General features: G+C 56.5%; 2 protein-coding genes across 3 annotated transcripts; both read right to left on the bottom strand.

Annotated features, from left to right (window-relative positions):
- Nucleotides 1-9,387: 9,387 nt before the first annotated feature.
- C1QB (complement C1q B chain) lies at nt 9,388-11,776 on the bottom strand. Of its 2 annotated transcripts, none has more exons than XM_062626335.1 (3): nt 11,620-11,776; nt 10,447-10,609; nt 9,388-10,126 (listed from the first exon to the last, which is right to left on the bottom strand). In XM_062626335.1, the coding sequence occupies exons 2-3, from the start codon at nt 10,604-10,606 to the stop codon at nt 9,552-9,554; spliced, it is 735 nt and encodes a 244-aa protein (XP_062482319.1). In that variant the 5' UTR covers nt 10,607-10,609; nt 11,620-11,776; the 3' UTR covers nt 9,388-9,551. The 2 variants fall into 2 exon arrangements, with proteins under 2 accessions (XP_062482319.1, XP_062482318.1); XM_062626334.1 differs by having other exon boundaries at nt 10,447-10,606; nt 11,620-11,770.
- A 1,089-nt stretch (nt 11,777-12,865) lies between these two features.
- On the bottom strand, nt 12,866-18,067 carry LOC134167549 (uncharacterized). Its single transcript, XM_062626317.1, has 6 exons — nt 17,953-18,067; nt 17,054-17,225; nt 16,349-16,916; nt 14,490-14,727; nt 13,877-14,072; nt 12,866-13,650 (listed from the first exon to the last, which is right to left on the bottom strand). The coding sequence occupies exons 2-6, from the start codon at nt 17,214-17,216 to the stop codon at nt 13,094-13,096; spliced, it is 1,722 nt and encodes a 573-aa protein (XP_062482301.1). The 5' UTR covers nt 17,217-17,225; nt 17,953-18,067; the 3' UTR covers nt 12,866-13,093.
- Between the last annotated feature and the right edge of the window lie 1,145 nt (nt 18,068-19,212).

The following is a 19,212-nucleotide window of genomic DNA, read 5'->3' as shown; positions in this document are numbered from 1 at the left end:
CACTGGCTCCAGGCCACCCAAGAGGAAGGGCCACTCCCTGGACTGGACTGGAGCCAGGCTAGAAGGAGACACAAGCTGCCTTAGCTGCAGTAATTAAATCCCTAGCCTATATGGGAGAGAACATCGCATCTTCCCACTCTCTCCATACTGCTGCAGGATGTGCACGCCACTGGCATCACTTGACAAGCACATCAGCTGTCCCCGTGAGAGGTGGAAGACTTAGGCTGGGCTCAGGCTCCATTCCTTGCTGTGTCCAAGCCTAGGCAGGGCTCCCAGCTCCTCTGGGCCAGCTTTCCAAAAGCCCCCACATTTCCCGACCTTTCTGATCTGCTCACCCATGTCTGAGCATCTCAGAGTGGCTGCTGGGAGCCTGGGGAAGCAGAGAAACAGATTTCTGGTGCAGGCTGACCCTGTCCAAACAAATTCTTGTACTCATCAACGCCCAGTGCAAAGAGAGTTGAGGCTGCAGGACAGGCAGGAAGAAGAAGAGGCCTAATGAGTGCAAACCCATGGGAGACAGCATGTTTGCTGTCCTGCAGTACCTGGAAGTCGGTATCAGTGTGTGTTATTTACTAAGTCACCTTCATCGTCTGCTTCTAAGGAGGGATAGATGGTTTCTCCACACCAGACCAGGAGTATCCCTGCCTTTCCCCTATCTTGGGGGGAAACTCAAGTTGTATTAGCACTGCTTGGTGTCTGCAGGACCTGGAAGCCCTGGTGAACTACCGTGCTGCCTTGACAGATGGAGATTTCCTTCCCCTGCCTGGCTCCAGCCTCTGGAAGCTACTGCCCACCATCTGCTTTAGCCCCACTCATGGTTCCTCTGGTCCTGACAACTGCTGGTTTCAAAGAAGCATCAGGCAGCTGCTCGCACCCTGATGGTGGGATGGAGGATCGGATCCCATCCTTCCAAGCTCATCCACATGAAACATGCCGTTACTCTGGTTTCTGAGGGCTGTGTGCTGCTGGATGATCCTGAGCCTGCCTGGAGCCCCACGATGCCCTGGGAGCTGTACAGCAGGGATACGATCCCCCAGCATGGCTCAGCTTGCGTGGGACCAAGCACCATCACCACCACATTGGCTTCCCAGGGGGAGCAGGTCACCTCCGCCACATCCCCAGCACTCAAGGCACCATTAAACCCATGGAAGGTGTTTCCTATGCCCAGGGTGCCGGCACAGCTCTCCTGCTCAGAGGCACCACGCTCTCACCCTGCCCATCTCACTCCCCACAACGGCCCCCCCTGCTCCTATCTCACCCTGGAGGACCAAGGGGGGGCACGGTACTCACACAGCCCCCACCGCAGCCTCCCCTCCCCTGTGAACAAGGCCCTTTCTCCCCAGAGCATCCCCATTGCTGCATTTACCGCGGGGCTCCGCACCGGCGTGCCACGGCCTTTTCTTCCTTTTCATCCCTTTCTCCCTCCCTGAATGCACTTTGCTTGCTTTGGCGGCGGAGGGCAGGGAGAGCCCCTCTGCCCCCCCCCCCCCCTCGCTCCCGGGGATCCCCCCCGGCAGATGGGGCCGAGATATGAATGTGCACACAGTGAAGCCCCTAAGAGGATTTGCTGGTGCCCCTTTCATTGCGAGCCTTTGTGTGCTGCTCCGCTGCGGTGGGACGGCCCCGAGTTCTCCCCCGGCTTCTCTCTCTCTTCCACTCCAGAAGAAAAGAAAGTGCCTATAAAGGCCTTGTTTGTCCCATTTGTTTGAAGGGACCATATTGCTGTAGGTGCTGTGGGTCCCGACGTGACAGCGTCTCTGTTTTGAGAAAGGGCGACGTGCGGCTCCCTCCTGGGAGGGTCCGAGCGGGCGGCTTAGGCAGGCGCTGGGAAAAAAAAGAAGGTTTCAGTTGCATTTCAATATCCATTGAAGCCTGAATCCCCAGAGATGGGTTTTCCAGGGGCTCTGCAGACAGACAAAGCCAACGGAGGTGGAGGCTGGGATGATGCTTCGGAGGCTGGGATGATGCTTCGGAGGCTGGGATGATGCTTTGGAGGCTGGGAAGATGCTTCGGAGGCTGGGAAGATGCTTCATCCAGTGATGAGAGAAGGACCCACAAGCCCCCCAAAATCCCATCTGGGAGAGCCGAACAGGGCTGGCTGGCAACGTTGCTTTTCCTATGACATCTAGTGGTAAAGCCACGGAAGGAGGAAAATGTCGGCTGGGTTTTCCCGGCTGGAGCACGGCCATCTCCTGCTGTGGCATTTTGCCCTTTGTATGGCAGCAGACAGTCCCCCCCCAACCACGAGGGAAGCAAAAACGAGCTGCACAATAGCCTCAGCGGCTCAGAGATGTCAAACAGTCCACCCCGAAACGTGCGCTTGCCCCTGTGCCTTGTCTTGGATTTTCAGGGCCCCAAAGCAGACGCCTGGGCTGGAAATGGAAGCACTCACAAGCATGCCTACCACCCTTCCCACTCCAGTCCGTGCTCCAACATGTCCCCTCATTTGCCTGCCAGCTGCTCCAAGGCAGCTCTATGACATACATGGCAGGGCTGGGAAAATATCCAGTGCAAGTCATGCCCCATGTCTTGTAAAGCAAAATGTTTGCAGCATTCAGAGGTGAAGTGACCCTGCACCACCAAACGTGGCTCTAAGGATGCTCGCAGGGCATCTTGCCCCAGCTAAGGGGGCCTCCGAGGTCCTGGTAGGGGTGTGACAATCTGAGATTGAATAACAGCCTGGGCTGCTCACTGATTAACCAGACTGTGTTAAGGTGTTGGCAAGAGCTTCAATACCTTACTAGACACTGGAAAATCCACTTTGGAGAGCACACATTGAACAGGTTAATCATTAATGTCTCCACTATAGGGTTTCAGTGCAATTTCTGATGCAAGAGCATCCCCATTGCTGGACCATGAGCTGCCAACAGTGGATGGACATTGTCCCAGAGCAAAAGGGACCACTGAGCCTAAATCCTCTTCTGCACAGCCTATCTCCTGCAGCAGATCCCCTTTACCTGGCACACAGGGCATGCAGGAAGGGTGCTGTAGGTGCAGCGGCTTTGAGGACTTCAGGAGCACATTGACAGTGGGATGAAGACAGCAGGATGAGGAATGAGGGTGCTTAGGTGGTCCTGCACGTAGGCAGAGCAGCTGTAACCACCACTGAACCTCAGGCTGTGCTGAGGGGCTGTGCCAAGTGGTTGTGCTACACCATGAGCAGCCAGACGCACAGCTCTAGCAGACCCTCTGGGGCTGGGAAGGGCCGGCTGATCCTTGATTTTCTCCAGGAAGCTTTTAAATGTGCAGGGCCAGCACCCAGGCTCAGGGGGAGGCACCCAGCACTGCAGCCACAGTCGCTCTGCATCCTGAGGGACACTCTCCTGCAGGACTGTGCTCCATGCAGGCAGCTGGTGGCACCGGCAGGACCACCCTAGCAATGGGCAGAGCTCAGGTGCCATCATAGGAGCAGAGTCAAGGGCTTGGTGGCTGCTGGGAGCTCCCCACTGCTGGTGCCTGGTGCTGTGGGCAGTCCAAGAGCTGAAAATGTGCAAAGCCCTCATGTTGCCAGAGCCTGACCCTCCATTCAGCCCTCTTGGGCATCCCCAGGCTGCAGCACTGGATCCATGGCGTAGGCTCAGCCTTGCACAGTAGAGGACACCAGGATGTGCAGTCCACACAGGGTGTGCATCTCCAGGTCCATAGTGGGATTGCATCTCCAGGTCCATGGTGGATGTGCATCTCCAGGTCAATGGCAGGAGTGCATCTCCAGGTCAATGGCAGGAGTGCATCTCCATGTCCATGGTGGGTATGCATCCCCAGGCCCATGATGGGTATGAATCTCCAGGTCCATTGTGGATGTGCATCTCCAGGTCCATAGTGGGATTGCATCTCCAGGTCCATGATTAGTTTGCATCTCCAGGTCCACAGTGGGTTTGCATCTCCAGGTCCATGCTGGATGTGCATCTCCATGTCCATGGTGGATGTGCATCTCCAGGTCCATGATGGGTATGCATCTCCAGGTCCATTGTGGATGTGCATCTCCAGGTCCATGATTAGTTTGCATCTCCATGTCCATGGTGGGTGTGCATCTCCAGGTCCATGGTGGGTTTGCGTCTCCAGGTCCATGATGGGTATGAATCTCCAGGTCCATTGTGGATGTGCATCTCCAGGTCCATGATTAGTTTGCATCTCCAGGTCCATGGTGGGTTTGCATCTCCATGTCCATGGTGAGTGTGCATCTCCAGCCCAGCACTACTGGCAGGAGCAGCTCCCTTAGGGATGTGCAGGGCTGTCCGGCTCCCTCCCAGCTGTCTGGAAGTGCTGCTGCTGACCCGTCCTGTTCTGTCTCCTTGGTGACTGCACATGCCAGCATCCCCAGACAAAAGCTCTCCTGGCATATAATGGGAACAGAAGGCAGCACTGGGCAGTGCATTCAGGACTCCAGCCCCTGCTCTTTCCGAGTCAGGCAGGGCTGCAGACTCCCAGATAATCCCCATTCAAACACCAGATGGGTATTCCAGGTATGTGTCCATGCGTGTTGCACACATTTCCCTAGGGACTCTTCCGCAGTGTAGCAGCCCTTGTGAGGCTGCACATGGCAGCCTGGATGCGCTGTGGGCTCCTAGCTGTCTTACTTGATTTGTGCTTTCCTTCTCCATGTAAATGGAAGATTTAGGGCAGCAGGAGGCTGTTGGGAGCAATCCTGGACTTCACCATCCGGGTACTGACTGCCCAGCCTGCTCATGCACTGTTCTCATGCTGCGGGATGGGGTTGTGCTCAGGATGGATTGTGCTTTGCGTGGTGCTTGTGTGGTTTGCATCAGTGCGGATGCCTGCTATGTGCCATGTGTATTCATTCACATGAGCCTCTGACTTGCCTTATGTGAGGCACATGGCTGCATATGTGGCAAGGACTGGGCTTGGGGCTTGTCTCACAGCCTCACATAGGTGGACACTGCAAAATGAGGGCTGAAGACCCCACGTACCTCTCCAGCAGGGCTGGTAGGATGCTGTGTGTAACTTAGAAGGGTCAGTTCCTCCCTATGGGGAAACTGAGGCATCTGGGGGGACTGTCACTGATTCGTCCCCAGTCACTCACCGGAGCCAGGAATGGAAGGAAGAAGAGCTCTGCCTTTCCTTTTTGTTGCAAATCACAGAAAACCTCAGGGGAGGAGAGCAGGGCTATGTGGGGCTCTCCCAGACCCACATTGTCACATCCCCAGTGCTGGTTTGGGGGTTTTGCCAACAGAGGCAGAGAGGATCCCCAGCGCAGCAACTGGTCTGAGCTCAGGAACCATGAGACATCTGCATGCATGGCATGGGGGGAAACCCCATCTCATTGAGATGCATCCCTAAGGAGTTAAGGACATGCACGGAGACAGGCAGGACCAAGCCGTGCTCACAGCAGGCTCTCCTGCATCCCCTTCTGCTGCTGCTCCGTGTAGTGGCAGAGGCTGGCGGGGAGGGGATGCTGCTGATGTGGAGATGCAGGAGGGTGGGAGGCAGCAGGAAGCGGAGCGGAAGGAGCCGAGCTCGACGTTGAGCTGTGCCTGGAGCTGAACGCTGGCCAGGCTCTCCATCCCTGCACATCCCCATGGAAACCTCGGCCTTGTAGGTCACTGATGGCCACGCTGGTCCAAGCAGCCTCCGACGTGGATGAAGCCGCTCTCCATCACCCGAAGCTGCAAAGGGGTGAGGGATGGAGCCCTTCCCAACCCCTGCACCCCACACCCCAGGGTCAGGGATGCCTGAGCATCCTCTCCGCTGGCAGCATCCCTGCCTCCCCTGGGGCTGTGTGGGGTGCTCCAGCAGCAGCATTGCACCACCCAGTTCTGCTAGCCCTTCCCCTCCTTCGCTCCCTTCGCAGCGCAAGTGCCCTGAATGCTCCATTTGAAGCTAATTTCGGCTGAAATCTGGTTTGCTTTCCAGCGTTGCTGCTTTAAATTGGAGAGATTGACCTTGTAGCAGGAGGTGACATGCAGATGCACATCAGCAGCCCGTCAGAGCGGGCAGCGGGGGCCGGGGGGGGGGCTGCAGAGCTGCCTCGGGGACAGGCCAACTATTTTATGAGTAATTTAATATCTGGAACACAGACTTCATTCCCAGAGATCTGCTGGGGAAAGAAAGAGCCTTTCTGCAGCCCTGTAAAGGCTGCTCCTCATAAGGAGGCAGAGCAGGAAAAAAGGGCCGGGACTTAACCCCTTGGTGGCCAGCCCAGAGCAGCGCCCCCACAGCTCCCAGTGCTTGCAGAGAGGCCAGGGAAAAGGAATTCCCTGTGCAGCTCAAGGTCAAGCCAGTCCCTATTGCTCCAGGGAGAAGAAGCGATTGCTTCTTACTGTTCAAATTCAGATCCAAGCCTGCGTAAGGATGGGGGAAACAAACTTATCAGGAGCCCTGAGGTTAGATCTGGGGTAGCAGGTACCAAGAACTGATGGGGCTCAGCACAAACAGGTCAACACCTCTGCAAATGCCACAGTGTTTGTGGTGATGTGAGACCCGGCCGTGGGACCATCATCATGCCTGATACACAACACTGTGGGGCTTTGATCTCCCCGGTTCAGCTTCACTTCCCATGGGACTCGAGAGGCACCTTGCACGCTCCAGCTCATCAGATCCTGCCAGAGCCCTGCTTCTGCCTGCACTGGAGCTTTGACACAGAGACAATCTCCAAAACCCAGGTAGATGATGCAAGGGAAACCCCCATGTGATGGTGTTCTTGCTGATCCCTGGAGCCGGGTGACAGGAAGGGTTGATTTTAGGATCCTCACATCTATCAGTGTCTTGGCACATCAGTGGGTTTGCTCCCAAGTGTGCCTGGTTGGTGGGGTCCCCATAGAGTGTGCTGCTGTTTGGTGTGATCTGGTACATGATGGGGCAGGGTGAGGGGTGACATGGCCGTGGTGCTCCTGGTTAGCACTGTCCCACGCAGCCAGACCTCCAAGCACCCCATGTCTGCTTAGGGCAAAATGCTTGCACCCCCAAACCTCCTGCTCTGAAATCCCCTCAAAGCACCACCCGCCTCCACATCTGCTCAGCATCTGGTGGCCTCTGCATCTTGGTGGAGGCCCGACGCCACCGGCGAGGGTCACAGCACCCCCTGGTGAAGCTCCACGGCTTAGCTTTGGTGGGACGGCGAGGAAGAGCCGGGCTCACCATGGAATGGGAAGAAAAGCCCAAAGGGAGGGAAGGGGAGCAGAATGTGTGTGTCAGGGCAGCTCTGCATGGAGCAGGGGGAGCGTGCATGGGTGGGAGCATGCACATGCACTGGTGCAAGTGAGCGCAAAGGCAGCACGCACAGGGAGCGAGCACAGAGCACTGGGACACCTCTGTTACGTCCTGGGTGAGAGCAAAGCCTGCAGCTCTTGCAATGGGTGCAGTCATGGCCAGCTTAAAGTTTATAGAGGGTGGCAGGAGCCCATGGGTGAGATGTAAAGGATTAACTAAAGGGGCAAATCAGTCCTTTCCCTGAAACAGTGAATGTGGAGCCCTGTGATACAGGCTCCTCCTGGGAAGGGGCATCTGCATTTTGGCTCTGGTCTCGGTGTGTGCTGTAATAGCTTGGGAGAAGGGGTCCTCTTCATGGTGAGGTGGAGACCTCAAGTCTTCCTGCAGGGGCAGAAGCACACTGCCCACGCTGAGTGGCCATGGATGAACTGAACAGGGATGCTGCAGGGACCACCACCCTCTGTTCTCATCTCCTCATCCATTCTGGATACCTGAGAGGTTGTGCTGCTCCATGGCCCGTGCAGTGGCAGCTTCCAAGGAGCAGACAGCTGCCATCCCATGGAGCTCATGCCTGCGGTGGCATTAGGGGTGCTGGCTGAGACCCATGGCAGGAGCTGCGGACCTCTGTGTTCCAGCTGCATAAGTGAGGTGCACTTCAGACACAGTTGGTACCTGCATCGCCCTCTGACTCTCCAGGTACAGCCAAGACCCTGGAAGCCCTTTGGCTTGTGCTGGTGTTAGGTCAGACATCAGTTTTACAAATCAAAGCAGCTCCACTCCAGAGGGGTCCTGACAAAGACCTTTTCAAAAGTCCAAAATGATTACATCCATTACTCAGAAAGGCAGAAAGCTTCGACATGCTCTCCACCAACATCCCAGATCCCTTCCTGCTTCAGGTTCCTCCTGCCCCCGCCTGCCCTATTGCATGGGGTTAACCCATGCCAGAGGAAGGACTTTGCATTTGTCTCCATCAAACGTCAGTAGGGTCCTGCCAGCTCGTCTCTCCAGCCTGCCAAGGCTCTTTCATTGTCAGCCCTGTCCTCCTTGGCTCGCTGACTGCTGCAGACCTGCTGAGGGCTCAGGAGACTGAGCTGGTGTTTGCTGCCCAGCCTGGTTTTGGGGTCAAAACTCTTTCTCTTCCCCTGCCCTGCTGACCCGGTTGCATTTGGGACTCTGCATCTCCACCTGCAGAACGGCACAAGTGATGCAGCTGCATTTTAGGAGCATCCCGGTGCACCCACACAGGGGGATCTTTGGGATTCAATTGCCAAGCATCTCTTCCGATGCGGGGCAGAGCTCTGGGGACACGGGGAGGCTGCACCCCAGGGGACAGAAGCCGCAGGTTTTGCTGGGGGAGGCAGGCAGCGGAGATGGTGCAGGGGGAAGCATTACCCCTGCCCGGTGCCTCCTCGAAGGTAAAGCTTCGCCTCACCTCCTGCCCGGTCCCTGCGAGCGCTGCTCTCCCAGCCGGCGGGACAGGGATGCGAGAGCTGATCCAGTCTCCAGTGCCATCTGCCGGCCATTTATCCCGGACCAACTGGAGCCTTCAAACTGGTCACTGCCCTGTGCAGGCCAGTAACGTGGGGCCCTGGACCCACAAGCAGACCCCGAGAGTTCAGTGGCAATGCTCCATAAAATCCAGCCCATATCCGACCCCCAAACCCCTTTATCATCCCCTTCATCAAGCCCCTTTCACATCCCAGACCCCCACAAATATTCTCCTCTTCTATGTAGTGAGTGCCCTATGGATACCACAATAGGCTTCACAACCCAGCACAACCCAGTACGATGCTGGATTGTCACCTTCCCCAGGGATGGGGACATTCCTGGGGTCCTCAGCTCTGTAGTTCCTTGGGTCCATCAGCTCTACTGTTAGTAAAGACACCCTGAGAGGGCTTGGTTGTGCTTTAGGACTTCATAGAATCATAGAATCCCAGCCTGGTTTGGGTTGGAAGGGACCTTAAAGCTCATCCAGTTCCAACCCCTGCCACGGGTTGTGTGTCCCACCTCCTGCTAGAGACCGTGTTTTCCTCTCTGTTTTCCTAACCCTGCACTGAGACCTTCGCTATGTGGCTCTCCGACAGCGATCTGCAGCAGGAACCGCATGAATCATCTGGCTCTGCTCAGCACCAACGAGCCCAGGTTGCACCCAGGGATGTGAGAAGCAGTGCCCTGCATATCTGAGCAGTATTTTGGGGGAAAGAGGCAAATCCCAGGCAGGAAGGAATCAGCAGCACAAAGAGCTGTCATTTAATGTGCAAGAGCAGCAGCTACGTACTTTAAGGCCCTAAATCTGGAGCAAAGATTCAGATTTCCAGGGGAGTCCTGAGCCCTGCAGGGATCAGCCAGCTACAGGAGAAAGGATGCAGAGCACCTTCAAGAGGCTAAGCATCGGGGAAGATGAGGAAGCCAGAGAAGATGCTGTCGGAGCCTTCTATCCCCACCAGGGAGTTCTTCTCCGTTGGCTCCAGCCAGATGGACTCGTTGGCTGCCAACTTGAGGACCACAGCACCCGTGGTGACCTGGTAGCTGCTCTGCACGTAGTCACAGAAGGTCACCACCTTCTCGCCCCTGCTGCCACCCCGGCCCCTCTTCACGCTGAGGCACAGGTTGCCCCTGGACGTGACGTGGTAGGTGAAGTAGTAGATGCCGGGGATGCGGCAGAGGAAGCGGCCGTACCGGTTCTCGTAGTGGCCCTTCTCGTTGGTGATGATGCGGTTGAAGCGGATGGGCTGCTCCTGGCGTGGGTAGGGACTGATGGTCCTGGCAGCTGAGAAGGCGGACTTGAGGGTGGCCTTGTAGTCACCAGCATCCCCCTGAAGGCCAGGGAGTCCCATAGGACCTGGTAATCCCTTTGAACCAGGGGGGCCCTTGGGGCCAACCTTCCCAGGGTACCCTGGTAGTCCTGGGTCTCCTTTCTCCCCCATGTCTCCTTCGTGATCCACCTGGCCGGGGGGACCTAGAGAGCGGAAGGAAGAGTCATGGTGGTCTCAGCTGATCCCCATGGGTCTGCAAAGGGCACTGAGAAGGAAACCACCAGTACCTGCACGGAGTGAGGGTCAATGGAGAGCCCTACCTGCCTGGCATCAGTGATGCACCCTGCTTTCGTTCCTCCAGTCTGTCCCCTTTTGGCCCCGAGCATCACCCCCACCTGATAACCCCTATAGTCACTGATGGAAAATAGATTGCTTTCCCAGGAGCATGCACCCGACACTGCCTTTTCCTGCTCTTGGCATTCCCAAGATGACATTTTCCCCAACTGCAACCTCTCCTCCTTACCTCGGTCACCCTTTAGGCCATTCTCCCCATCTCTGCCGTTGCTTCCAGGCCGTCCTGGTGACCCTGGGATGCCTGGGATGCTGCCATAGGTGTTGCAGAGGGTGGAACTTGCAAGCTGCCCTCCGGCCAGACAGATCAGCATCGCCCACAGGGTCTGCATCTGCTGGAGCACAGAAGGACATTGAGGGGCTTGGCTTGTGCAATGGGAGGGATGGGGCAGGCACTCTGTGCTGCTCCAGAGGACCATGGCTAGAAGCACATGGGTAATGCCATCAGGAAGGGAAAACATCCTGCTGCAGAGCCAAATCCACTCTCCTGATGGCCTTGGAGGGACCAGCCCCTTTGGGTATGGGAGGGTTTGCCAGTCTCTTCCCTCTTTTATATGACCAGTATACAAGTGCCCAGTGCTTCAGCCACATGAATATCTGGGGACAGCTTAGCCTGGCCCAGGGGTCTGATGTGAGCCACAGGCATGTGCTGCAGGTCCCCATTGCTCCCTCAGAGGAGAAATCCTCCACCCCACCTTAGGCTCACACTGCACGTGAAATCCTTCCCCAGGTGGGAACAGTTTCTCATCTACAAGCTCTTGCTTCCCACCAGCACATCTGAGGGACAGCAACGCTTGCAGGTTGCAATGAGATCCCCAAACCTGCTCTCCAACCCCCCTGCACACTCCTGTTGTGTTCTGCCACATGCCTGCTTCATCCCAGGAGCATTTCTGTATCTAAGCAGCCTTACTGGGACAGTCATATGGGCTGCTGGTCCCTGGGGTCCCATCCTCCTTCTGCCCTGCCTGCATCCCACAGCTTGGCTCCTTTCCCCAGCTCCTGGTGCAGCTGTGTGTGTGGTGAGCACTGCACGTTCCAGGGCTGTATCTGGGCACCACATCACCCCAGGCACACTCAGGGGCCTCAGGTAGGATTTCCCATTCCCTTTCAGACCGATGCTCAGGTCGCTGATCTCCCTGCTGGGCCTTTGCCATCTCCCCTTCCATCTCCCCCTTCCCCAGGTGGAGCAGGAGGGGTTGAGGTCCCAGCAGGGCTCTCCACCACCTCCAGCCCAGCATCCTCCTTTCTCTTCTGCTCCATGCAAGGCATCAAGCACCAGGATCCTGATGCTGCCAGGTTCCCCACGTGTTCCTACCTGCAGGTCTTGCCCATGTCTTGCTCTTACCTTGAGGTTCTCGTTGCACAGATGGGGAGATGGGGCAGGACACACCAGCGTCCTGCTTGGAAATGCCTAGGAGGAGAAGCAGAAGTTTGCTGGAAGGGTTATTGCAAAAGGATCTGGGCCACATCCCTTTTTTATCTTTAGCTCCTACCCTTTTTGCAGCGGCACTTTCAGATCCGCTGCAGATGCTGTCCATCAGCTCAGTGGAACACGCCATCCCCAAGCAGCACCCTGTGCCACGCAGCTCTGGCCTTGGGGAGCAGAGGGGTGTCTGCTCGGCCCTGCAGGCTCCCTGGGTCATGCTTGCTATGGGGAATGCTGCCATGGGCTCCAGACAGGTTTGGGGTAACCCCTCAGGACTGCAAAGATGTGCATGCATTGAACTATCATCCCCCAGCCTTCTCTGCACATACCCAGCTCAGACCAGAGGATGCTACAGGGTCATCCATCACCTTGAATCTGTTCTCCAGGCTCTCCTAAATGCTGAGGATGGGAAGCGATTCCATCCTGCGGTAAAAGCATTTCCAGTCCTGCTTTCTGCTGATGCTTGTGGTGGTGAAGCACAGGATGTTCATGGGTGATGACCTCCTTTTCCACTACACAAAGTGTGCCATCAGGAGGACTCTTCTGGTGGGCTTTGGTGGGCTTTCTAGCCTCCAAAGCCACAAAGGCCATAGGCTCAGGGAAACCAGTGCTTCCCCTGCCCCGAACCTGTTAAGGCTGGGATGTCCCAGCCACCAGAGGCATGGCTATGAGGTGTTCTGCATGCTCTGTGGCCCTCTGCAATTGAACTGGAGGGGAACAAGAGCACGAGGGCCCCTACCTGGTGGAGTCTCGGTCCCCCCTGACCTAGGGGCATGGGCACACAAGCCACCCCTTTCCTGCAATCAGTGTGGCTGTGAGTGCTACCCCAGGGTTGTGAATGCTGTGTGATGCCCTGATGCTGAACATGGACAAGCCAGGGAGCACCTGGGGCTGTTCTGATGCCACACATGCACACAACATTCACCCAGACATACGTGGGCTCTGCCTACAAGTCACGGAGGAGCAAACAGGCTGGGCCACATGCGCTGGGGAAAGTTTTATTGACACTTTCCATAGCTGGGTGATGGCAAAGGCACTGCTGCAGACCTGCTCCAAGACACACGGCTGTCCTGCTGGGAAGGGGAAAGGTGCAGAGAGACCTCTGCCTCAGTCAGGTTATCTGGGCTTCTCAGCATGGATGCACGTGGCAGCGCCAGCAGCACCATCACTCTGGGTGCAGCTGCATCCAGATGTGCCTGTTTGCCCCATTCAGCAGCTGCCTGTGCGCGGTCCCCAGGCCAGGCCATTGTGTCTGGGGCTAGGGCTGACCTCTTCCCTGGGGCTTCCCAGCCAGCAGAGAAACCTGGAGCATCAGCAAAGGCCTGGCACAAGCAGCAGTGTTTGCAGGGCAGGGCGAAGAGGCCAGCGTGCTGGGGTGGGCTCTGGTGGTCCTCTAGTCCGGGAAAAGCAGGAAGCCGGAGAAGATGCTGTCAGAGTTGCCGATGCCAACCATGCCATTGTAGTCATTCACTGTCAGCCAGACCTGGTTCCCAGCGTCCAGGTGGAGGAGGATCCCACCAGAGCTGACCTGCATGCTGTTGGTCTTGTGGTCACAGAAGCTGGCCATCCTGAGCTCATCCTTGTGCAGGATGACACAGAGGTTGGCTGTCTGCGAGGTGTGGAAGACAAAGTAGTAGAGGCCGGGGATCCTGCAGGTGAACTTGCCCGTGGTGGTGTTGTAGTCGTGGTTGGTGTTGGTGATGATGTGGTTGAACACCACGGGGATGTTCTTCAAGGGGTGCTCACTGGTCTGCCTCGTCACTGAAAATGCTGACTGGTGCTTCTGCTTGTAGCTGCCCGGCATTCCCGGCTCTCCAGCCATGCCAGGGGCTCCAGGGTCTCCAGGGACACCAGGGGGACCCATGGGGCCATTCTTGCCTGGCAAGCCAGGGCTGCCTGGCTCCCCTTTCATGCCCTTGGGCCCTCGTGTTGCAGGAGTGGCCGGGATTCCTGTGGGGTGGTGAAAGGGAGTGAGTGTCAATGGCAGGATGTGGGGAGAGGCTCCTCCAGCCCCTTCCCTCAGGCAGGACAGGGTTGTGTCTCTCCAGCTGCCTTTCCTCCTGCCCCGTCCACAGAGGATGCTCTCCTTATGCCTGCAAACCAAGGCAAAGCAGCCATAGAGGACGCGATGGCCCCCATTCAACAGCCTGTGTGGTTCCCCTCCTTGTTTACTCACCTGGCTCGCCTTTGGCTCCCTTCAGCCCATCCCGGCCATCCTTGCCCGGCAGACCTGGCATACCTGGCAGGCCTGGAACCCCATAGCAGCTGTGATGGGCATCTCCGGTCACAGCAGACCCCAGGTTCAGGAGCAGGAGGGCGAGGACCAGATGGAGCTGCTCCCAGAAGCTCTGCCCCATTTCAGTGCTCTGGAGCTTGGAAAGGGAAAGAAAGGCTGGTGGCTTCCAGGCCATGGGACAAAGGAGGTGCTATGAGGCTGACTGCACCAGGAGCTCCTGGCTGTGATGGCTGAGCCCTCAATGTCCCCCTCATTCCAAGTGCTAGGTGGTGGACCCGAGTGATCCCAGCCCTCCTCTGGCAGCATCCTCACTTCCCTGGCTCTGCCCACCAGGTTCAAGCCCCCATCACCTGGGGCTCTCCCAGGACAATCCTTGGCCCATAGGAACAGGTCTTCCCCCAGCAAGACCAGTGTGCATCTCCCCCCCATGACATGTGTGCAGCCTGTGTCTCCTCCGCCTCCTCTCACATAGCCCAGTGCTGTGCCACACTGATGGACTCCCAGCACCCATGCACCCCCCCCCCGAAGAGATGGACCCTGCAGCACCTCTTACCTCTGATGGGGGCTTCAGTGCTGCTGAGCCCTCTGTCTGCTGTGGGCACTGCTGCCAGCACAGCAAAGGGTGTGTGAGTCCGTGACAGCCTCCCTGAGGAAGTCTCAGAGTTAGGAAAGGGCCCTTGGGGATTGAGAACCCCCAGATGAGTTTCACATCCTCCTGACTGGTTGCTTCCTCTGAGCAAGCACTTTCCTGTCCATCCAGTGAGATCTGCACTTGTGCAGCACGTCCTGGACTGATTTCTGAGCAGAAATGGATGGGGAGCAGAGCCCCAGGTAGCCAGAGACATGGGTGCAATGAAGGGCTTGTGCAAGGTCATTGCCTGGCTCTGATGGGACCAGCTGCACCCTCCTCAGGCAATGGCACTGGAGGATGTTTCTCCTCCTTTCTGACCCGCAGGCCATCTGTCCTCCCTGCACCCTGCCCTGTGCTCCACCACCTCTGCTGGGTTCTGGGTTTGCTATGAACCCCGAAACCCTGGTCAGGATATTGCTCCTTACTGCTGAGCTGACCTCCTCCTCACTACTCCAGCAATGGGGACATCTGACCCTCCAACATGGGAGTAGCATCCCCAGGGTATGGCACGTGCAGGGATTCTTGTTCTTGTGGTTTAAGCCCAAACAGCAACTAAGAACCCCAGAGCTGCTCAGTCACAGCTCCCTGCCATGGTGGGATGGGGAGAGTCAGAGAACAGGTAAAACCGATGGGTTGGAATGAGAAGGGCTCAATAATTAAGATAAAGTACAATATAATACTAATGCTGATGCTAATACCAATGAAAAGGGAGATAATAAAGAGTCAGAGATCAAACAAAAAAATACAACCAGCAAACAACACTGATGCACAATACAACTGCTCACTACCCATGGACGGATGCCCATCCCAATCCCAAGCAGTGATGAGCCCTTCCTGGCCAGCTCCCCTCGGTTTCTATACTGGGCATGATGTGCTGTGGTGTGGAATGCATGGGAGACTGAAAAGTCCTTGATCAGGGTAAGTGCTACTGAGCACCAACTAAACCATCAGTGCGTTGTCAGCATTGTTCTCAGACTAGGGCCGAAACACAGCACTGCACCAGCTACTTGCTGAAAGGCTGGAGGATCACAGCTGCTTTTCCCCTTCCTTGGAGAGTCTGGGTACCAAAGAGTGCCATGTGGGTGAAGTGCATGGTCTTCCTCTATTTGCCCCTGTGTTTGTACAGGACAGCTACCTTCGACTCATCCAAGAAAGGACAGACACGGGCTAGTCCCAGACATTTCCTGCTCCTCCCTATAACTGCTCTGCTCGTACATTCAGTCCCTCCTGTCCCTTTGCCTTTGCAATTGGGGTCTGTGATCGGTCAGGGGCAAGCTGGGATCGCTTCTCCCACTGGGCACCTTGGGAAGGGGCCCAGGACAACGATGGTTTGGGGAAGAATCATGAATAGGAAAGAAAAGCCAAGCAGTTGTTGTGGAAGAAGGGTTTATTTATGCAGATGGAGAAGGGTGTGAGAAGCAGCAGTGGCTGCGTGCCAGAAAGGCGTTTGCAATGGTTGGTGTAGCAGAAGCAGTGGCACGCAGTGATTTCCCACTCAGGAGCAAAGAACTGTAGCTGGTAAAGTTGTCTCCAGGGACAACTGGACCTCTCCAGTGTGGGGTCTGAATGCCCTCTGCCTCCAGGATGGAGTGGGAAGGCTCAGCATGGAGGTAACTGCTCCAGTGCTGACCCACAGCCTGGCCACTCTATGGCACTTATGGAACCCATCTGGTGACTCAGTTTACAGCCATCTGTGTTTGCTGCAGTACTGAACCATTCCATGCACTCACAGGGGGAAACACTATGCAGACAGGTAGGTCTGGGCTGGTGGATGGACCCATCAGCTCGTCAGTGGGTAGAGCATGAAGCCACTGAAGACGCTGTCTGCCTCGGAGCCGCTGTAGATCATGCTGCCCCGGGCAGGGTCAGTGCTGAGGGAGACCCGGTCCCCCTGCTCCAGGCTGAGCACACTGCTGCCCGAGTTCACCTGCAGCACTTGGCGGCTGTTGGAGTCGCAGAAGCTGACCACGTTCTCTCTGTTTTTGGTGATGCTCAGGCAGAGGTCACCGCTGGAGATCACCTGGTAGGAGAAGTAGTAGATCCCGGGGATGCGGCAGGTGAACTCCCCGGTCTGGGGGCTGTAGGAGCTCTCCTCATTGGTGATGATGTTGTCGAACACCACGGTGCTGCCCCTGGACGGTGGGGACCTCCGCGAGGCAGAGAAGGCAGGATGCGGCTGCTCCATGACATTGCCAGCTTTCCCCTTGGGCCCCTTTGGCCCTGGCTGCCCAGCTAACCCAGGGGGACCGGGCAGGCCATGGTAACCCCTGTTCCCTGGGATGCCAGGAGGCCCTGGCTCACCTGCATCCCCTTTCAGTCCCTGGATGCCCGTCCTCTGTGCTGATCTCCCTGCAGAGAGGTGGTGAGGGGGAGAAGTCCATGCATGGCTGTCATAACCTGAGCTGCTCCCACAGCCCATGATGCTGCTACCAAGGGGCTTGGGGCTCCCAGGTCCCCTGCACTGCACATCCCTGGATCCCACTTACCCGGCTCTCCCATGTCACCCTTCTGCCCCGGCCTCCCATCAAGGCCAGGGACACCAGGGAAGCCGTCCTTGCCATCCGGTGCCCGGCACACACCGTCCTCCATCAGGGCCATGCCCAGCACCACTGCCAGGGTGCTGGTAGCCAGCCAAAGCCCAGGGTGCATCCTGCCTCCCTATAGACACAGGGGTGAGGGAACTGGGGATGGAGGCAAGCACACAGCAAACACACCTTGGATGCAAACACATCAGGTGCATCCACAGGTCTACCATGGCACCCGTGTGTTGTCCAATACAGACAGAACACTGCATGCAGTAATGAAAATAACTTCACAGAAGGATTTTAAGGGTGTTTCCTTATGTGATCTGAAATCACTGATATTACAGAAAATCTGATGTGTGGCCAAGGCAGGACTGTGGGGTTGGAAAGCACGGGACATGAAGCGCAGCATAAACCCTTTGCCTGCCCTTGGGATGGGTGGTTGCATGTCAGATGCATGCAGAGAAGTGTTGAAGCACTGAGATACTGGCAGTGGTCCCATGGGATAGAGACCACAAGTGAGGAAGGGGTACAAAAAGACACAACAGAGGAGGGATAAACAAAGGGTAAACAGGCAGAAAGAGATCCATCTGCCCAACACATAGAGCTGGGAGAGAGAAGGGCTGTCCTGAGCGCACACACCTGCCCCAAAACCTGGGGTGCTCAGCCTGGAACAAGCCTGCAGAACCCAGCGATGTTCCCAACCGCATGGAGCAAGGACAGATTACTGTGGCCCTCCCTTCCCCCTGGCATCGTATTCTCCTCCTTTTCCTACTTGTGGAGGAGGCAAGTGGGACAGGGAGCAAGGACTGGTGAGTGTCGGCAGAGGAGGCACGTGTCCCTTGCTCTTGGGGGTGACTTACCTCCTTGCTGGGGTGAGTGAAGACAGAGCAGTCTGAGCAGCAGCTCTCCTCGCTAGAAGCTGGGAGCAGGGAGGAAGAGCAGCAGGGCGAGGGGATATACTTGCATGCACGGTGGTTTGCCTGGTTGGGGGAAGAGGAGTGCCAAGTTTCGCTTTCTTTGCACGAGAAACTTGTTCCCTTTCCTGCTGTGCCGGGCACAGTCAGGGAACAGCTTGGTCAGCAGAAGTGAAGGACCACAGCGCTCCCAGCCTAGCCCAAGGCACCGTCCCTGCATCAGGACCAGCGGTGGCTGGGCACAAAGCAACAGGAAGGTGGAGGCTGCCCAAAGGCATCCCACAGCTCTGTCACCGCAGGAGGGGACAGGAGGTGTGAGCACGAGGTGGCATCCAAGGGATGCTCGCTGTGGGGATCACTCTGGATGGCTTCTGGTCTGGGTGATGGGCAGAGCGTGACTGCCACTGGTACCCAGCCTTGTCATCGCTGCTGCTGAGGGCTGACCCCTTCAGATGCCCACCTTAGGGCTGCTCCCTGATGAAGCAGGGCTCCAGCAGAGTCAGCTCTGCTACAGGATTGCCCCCAGATGCCACCAGTACTCAGGCCCCACTGCAGCAGGGAGCAGAGGGATGAGGTATGCCTCAATGAGTGCAGCAGGTCCTTGGGGATGCTGGGGACCAACCAGGCCACCTCTCGCAGTCCCAAGGAAGGTGTTGTATTGTTTCCAAAGCAGCTCAAAAAGGAAATGACTGATGCGAAACCAAAAGTGAGCCCAGAGACCCTTTCCAGACAGAACTTTGCTCATGGATGCATCTCCATTAATAATGACCTTTGGAGATCTATCACTGAGCTGAGCTTGCGCCCTCTTAATGCAATATAATACATGTTTTTGATCCAAATGTCAGCCTGTAATAAATCAGATGCCCAGAAGAAATGCAGTTTTATTTTATCAGAGTTCCTCTATCAACCAGACCTGTATTTGTGTCAAGAAGAGATGACGGGTGAGTTTGAAAAGACCTTCTGCAAAACAGGGCTTCTGGGCAGTAATTGTGTTTCTGCCCTACTGCCCTTCCTTAACATAGTCAAAATATGATCACTCTGTCATTTCACCCAGGATTGATGAATGGCCTCATGCTCCTGTGTCCTTTGTCTCTGTTTGTCCCCCTAACCCCACTGAAATGCTGGATTACAGGGGGATGGTTGCAGGTTTCCAGCATCTTCTGGAAGATGGTGCTGGTCCAGGTGGCACCTCCTCCAGGTTCTTTA

Source organism: Pezoporus occidentalis, unplaced genomic scaffold (genome assembly GCF_034315485.1).
Source record: "Pezoporus occidentalis ecotype Australia unplaced genomic scaffold, CSIRO_AGI_Poc_V1 ctg290, whole genome shotgun sequence".
Lineage (NCBI taxonomy): Eukaryota > Metazoa > Chordata > Aves > Psittaciformes > Psittacidae > Pezoporus > Pezoporus occidentalis.
This window is presented reverse-complemented; position numbering and strand designations above follow the sequence as displayed.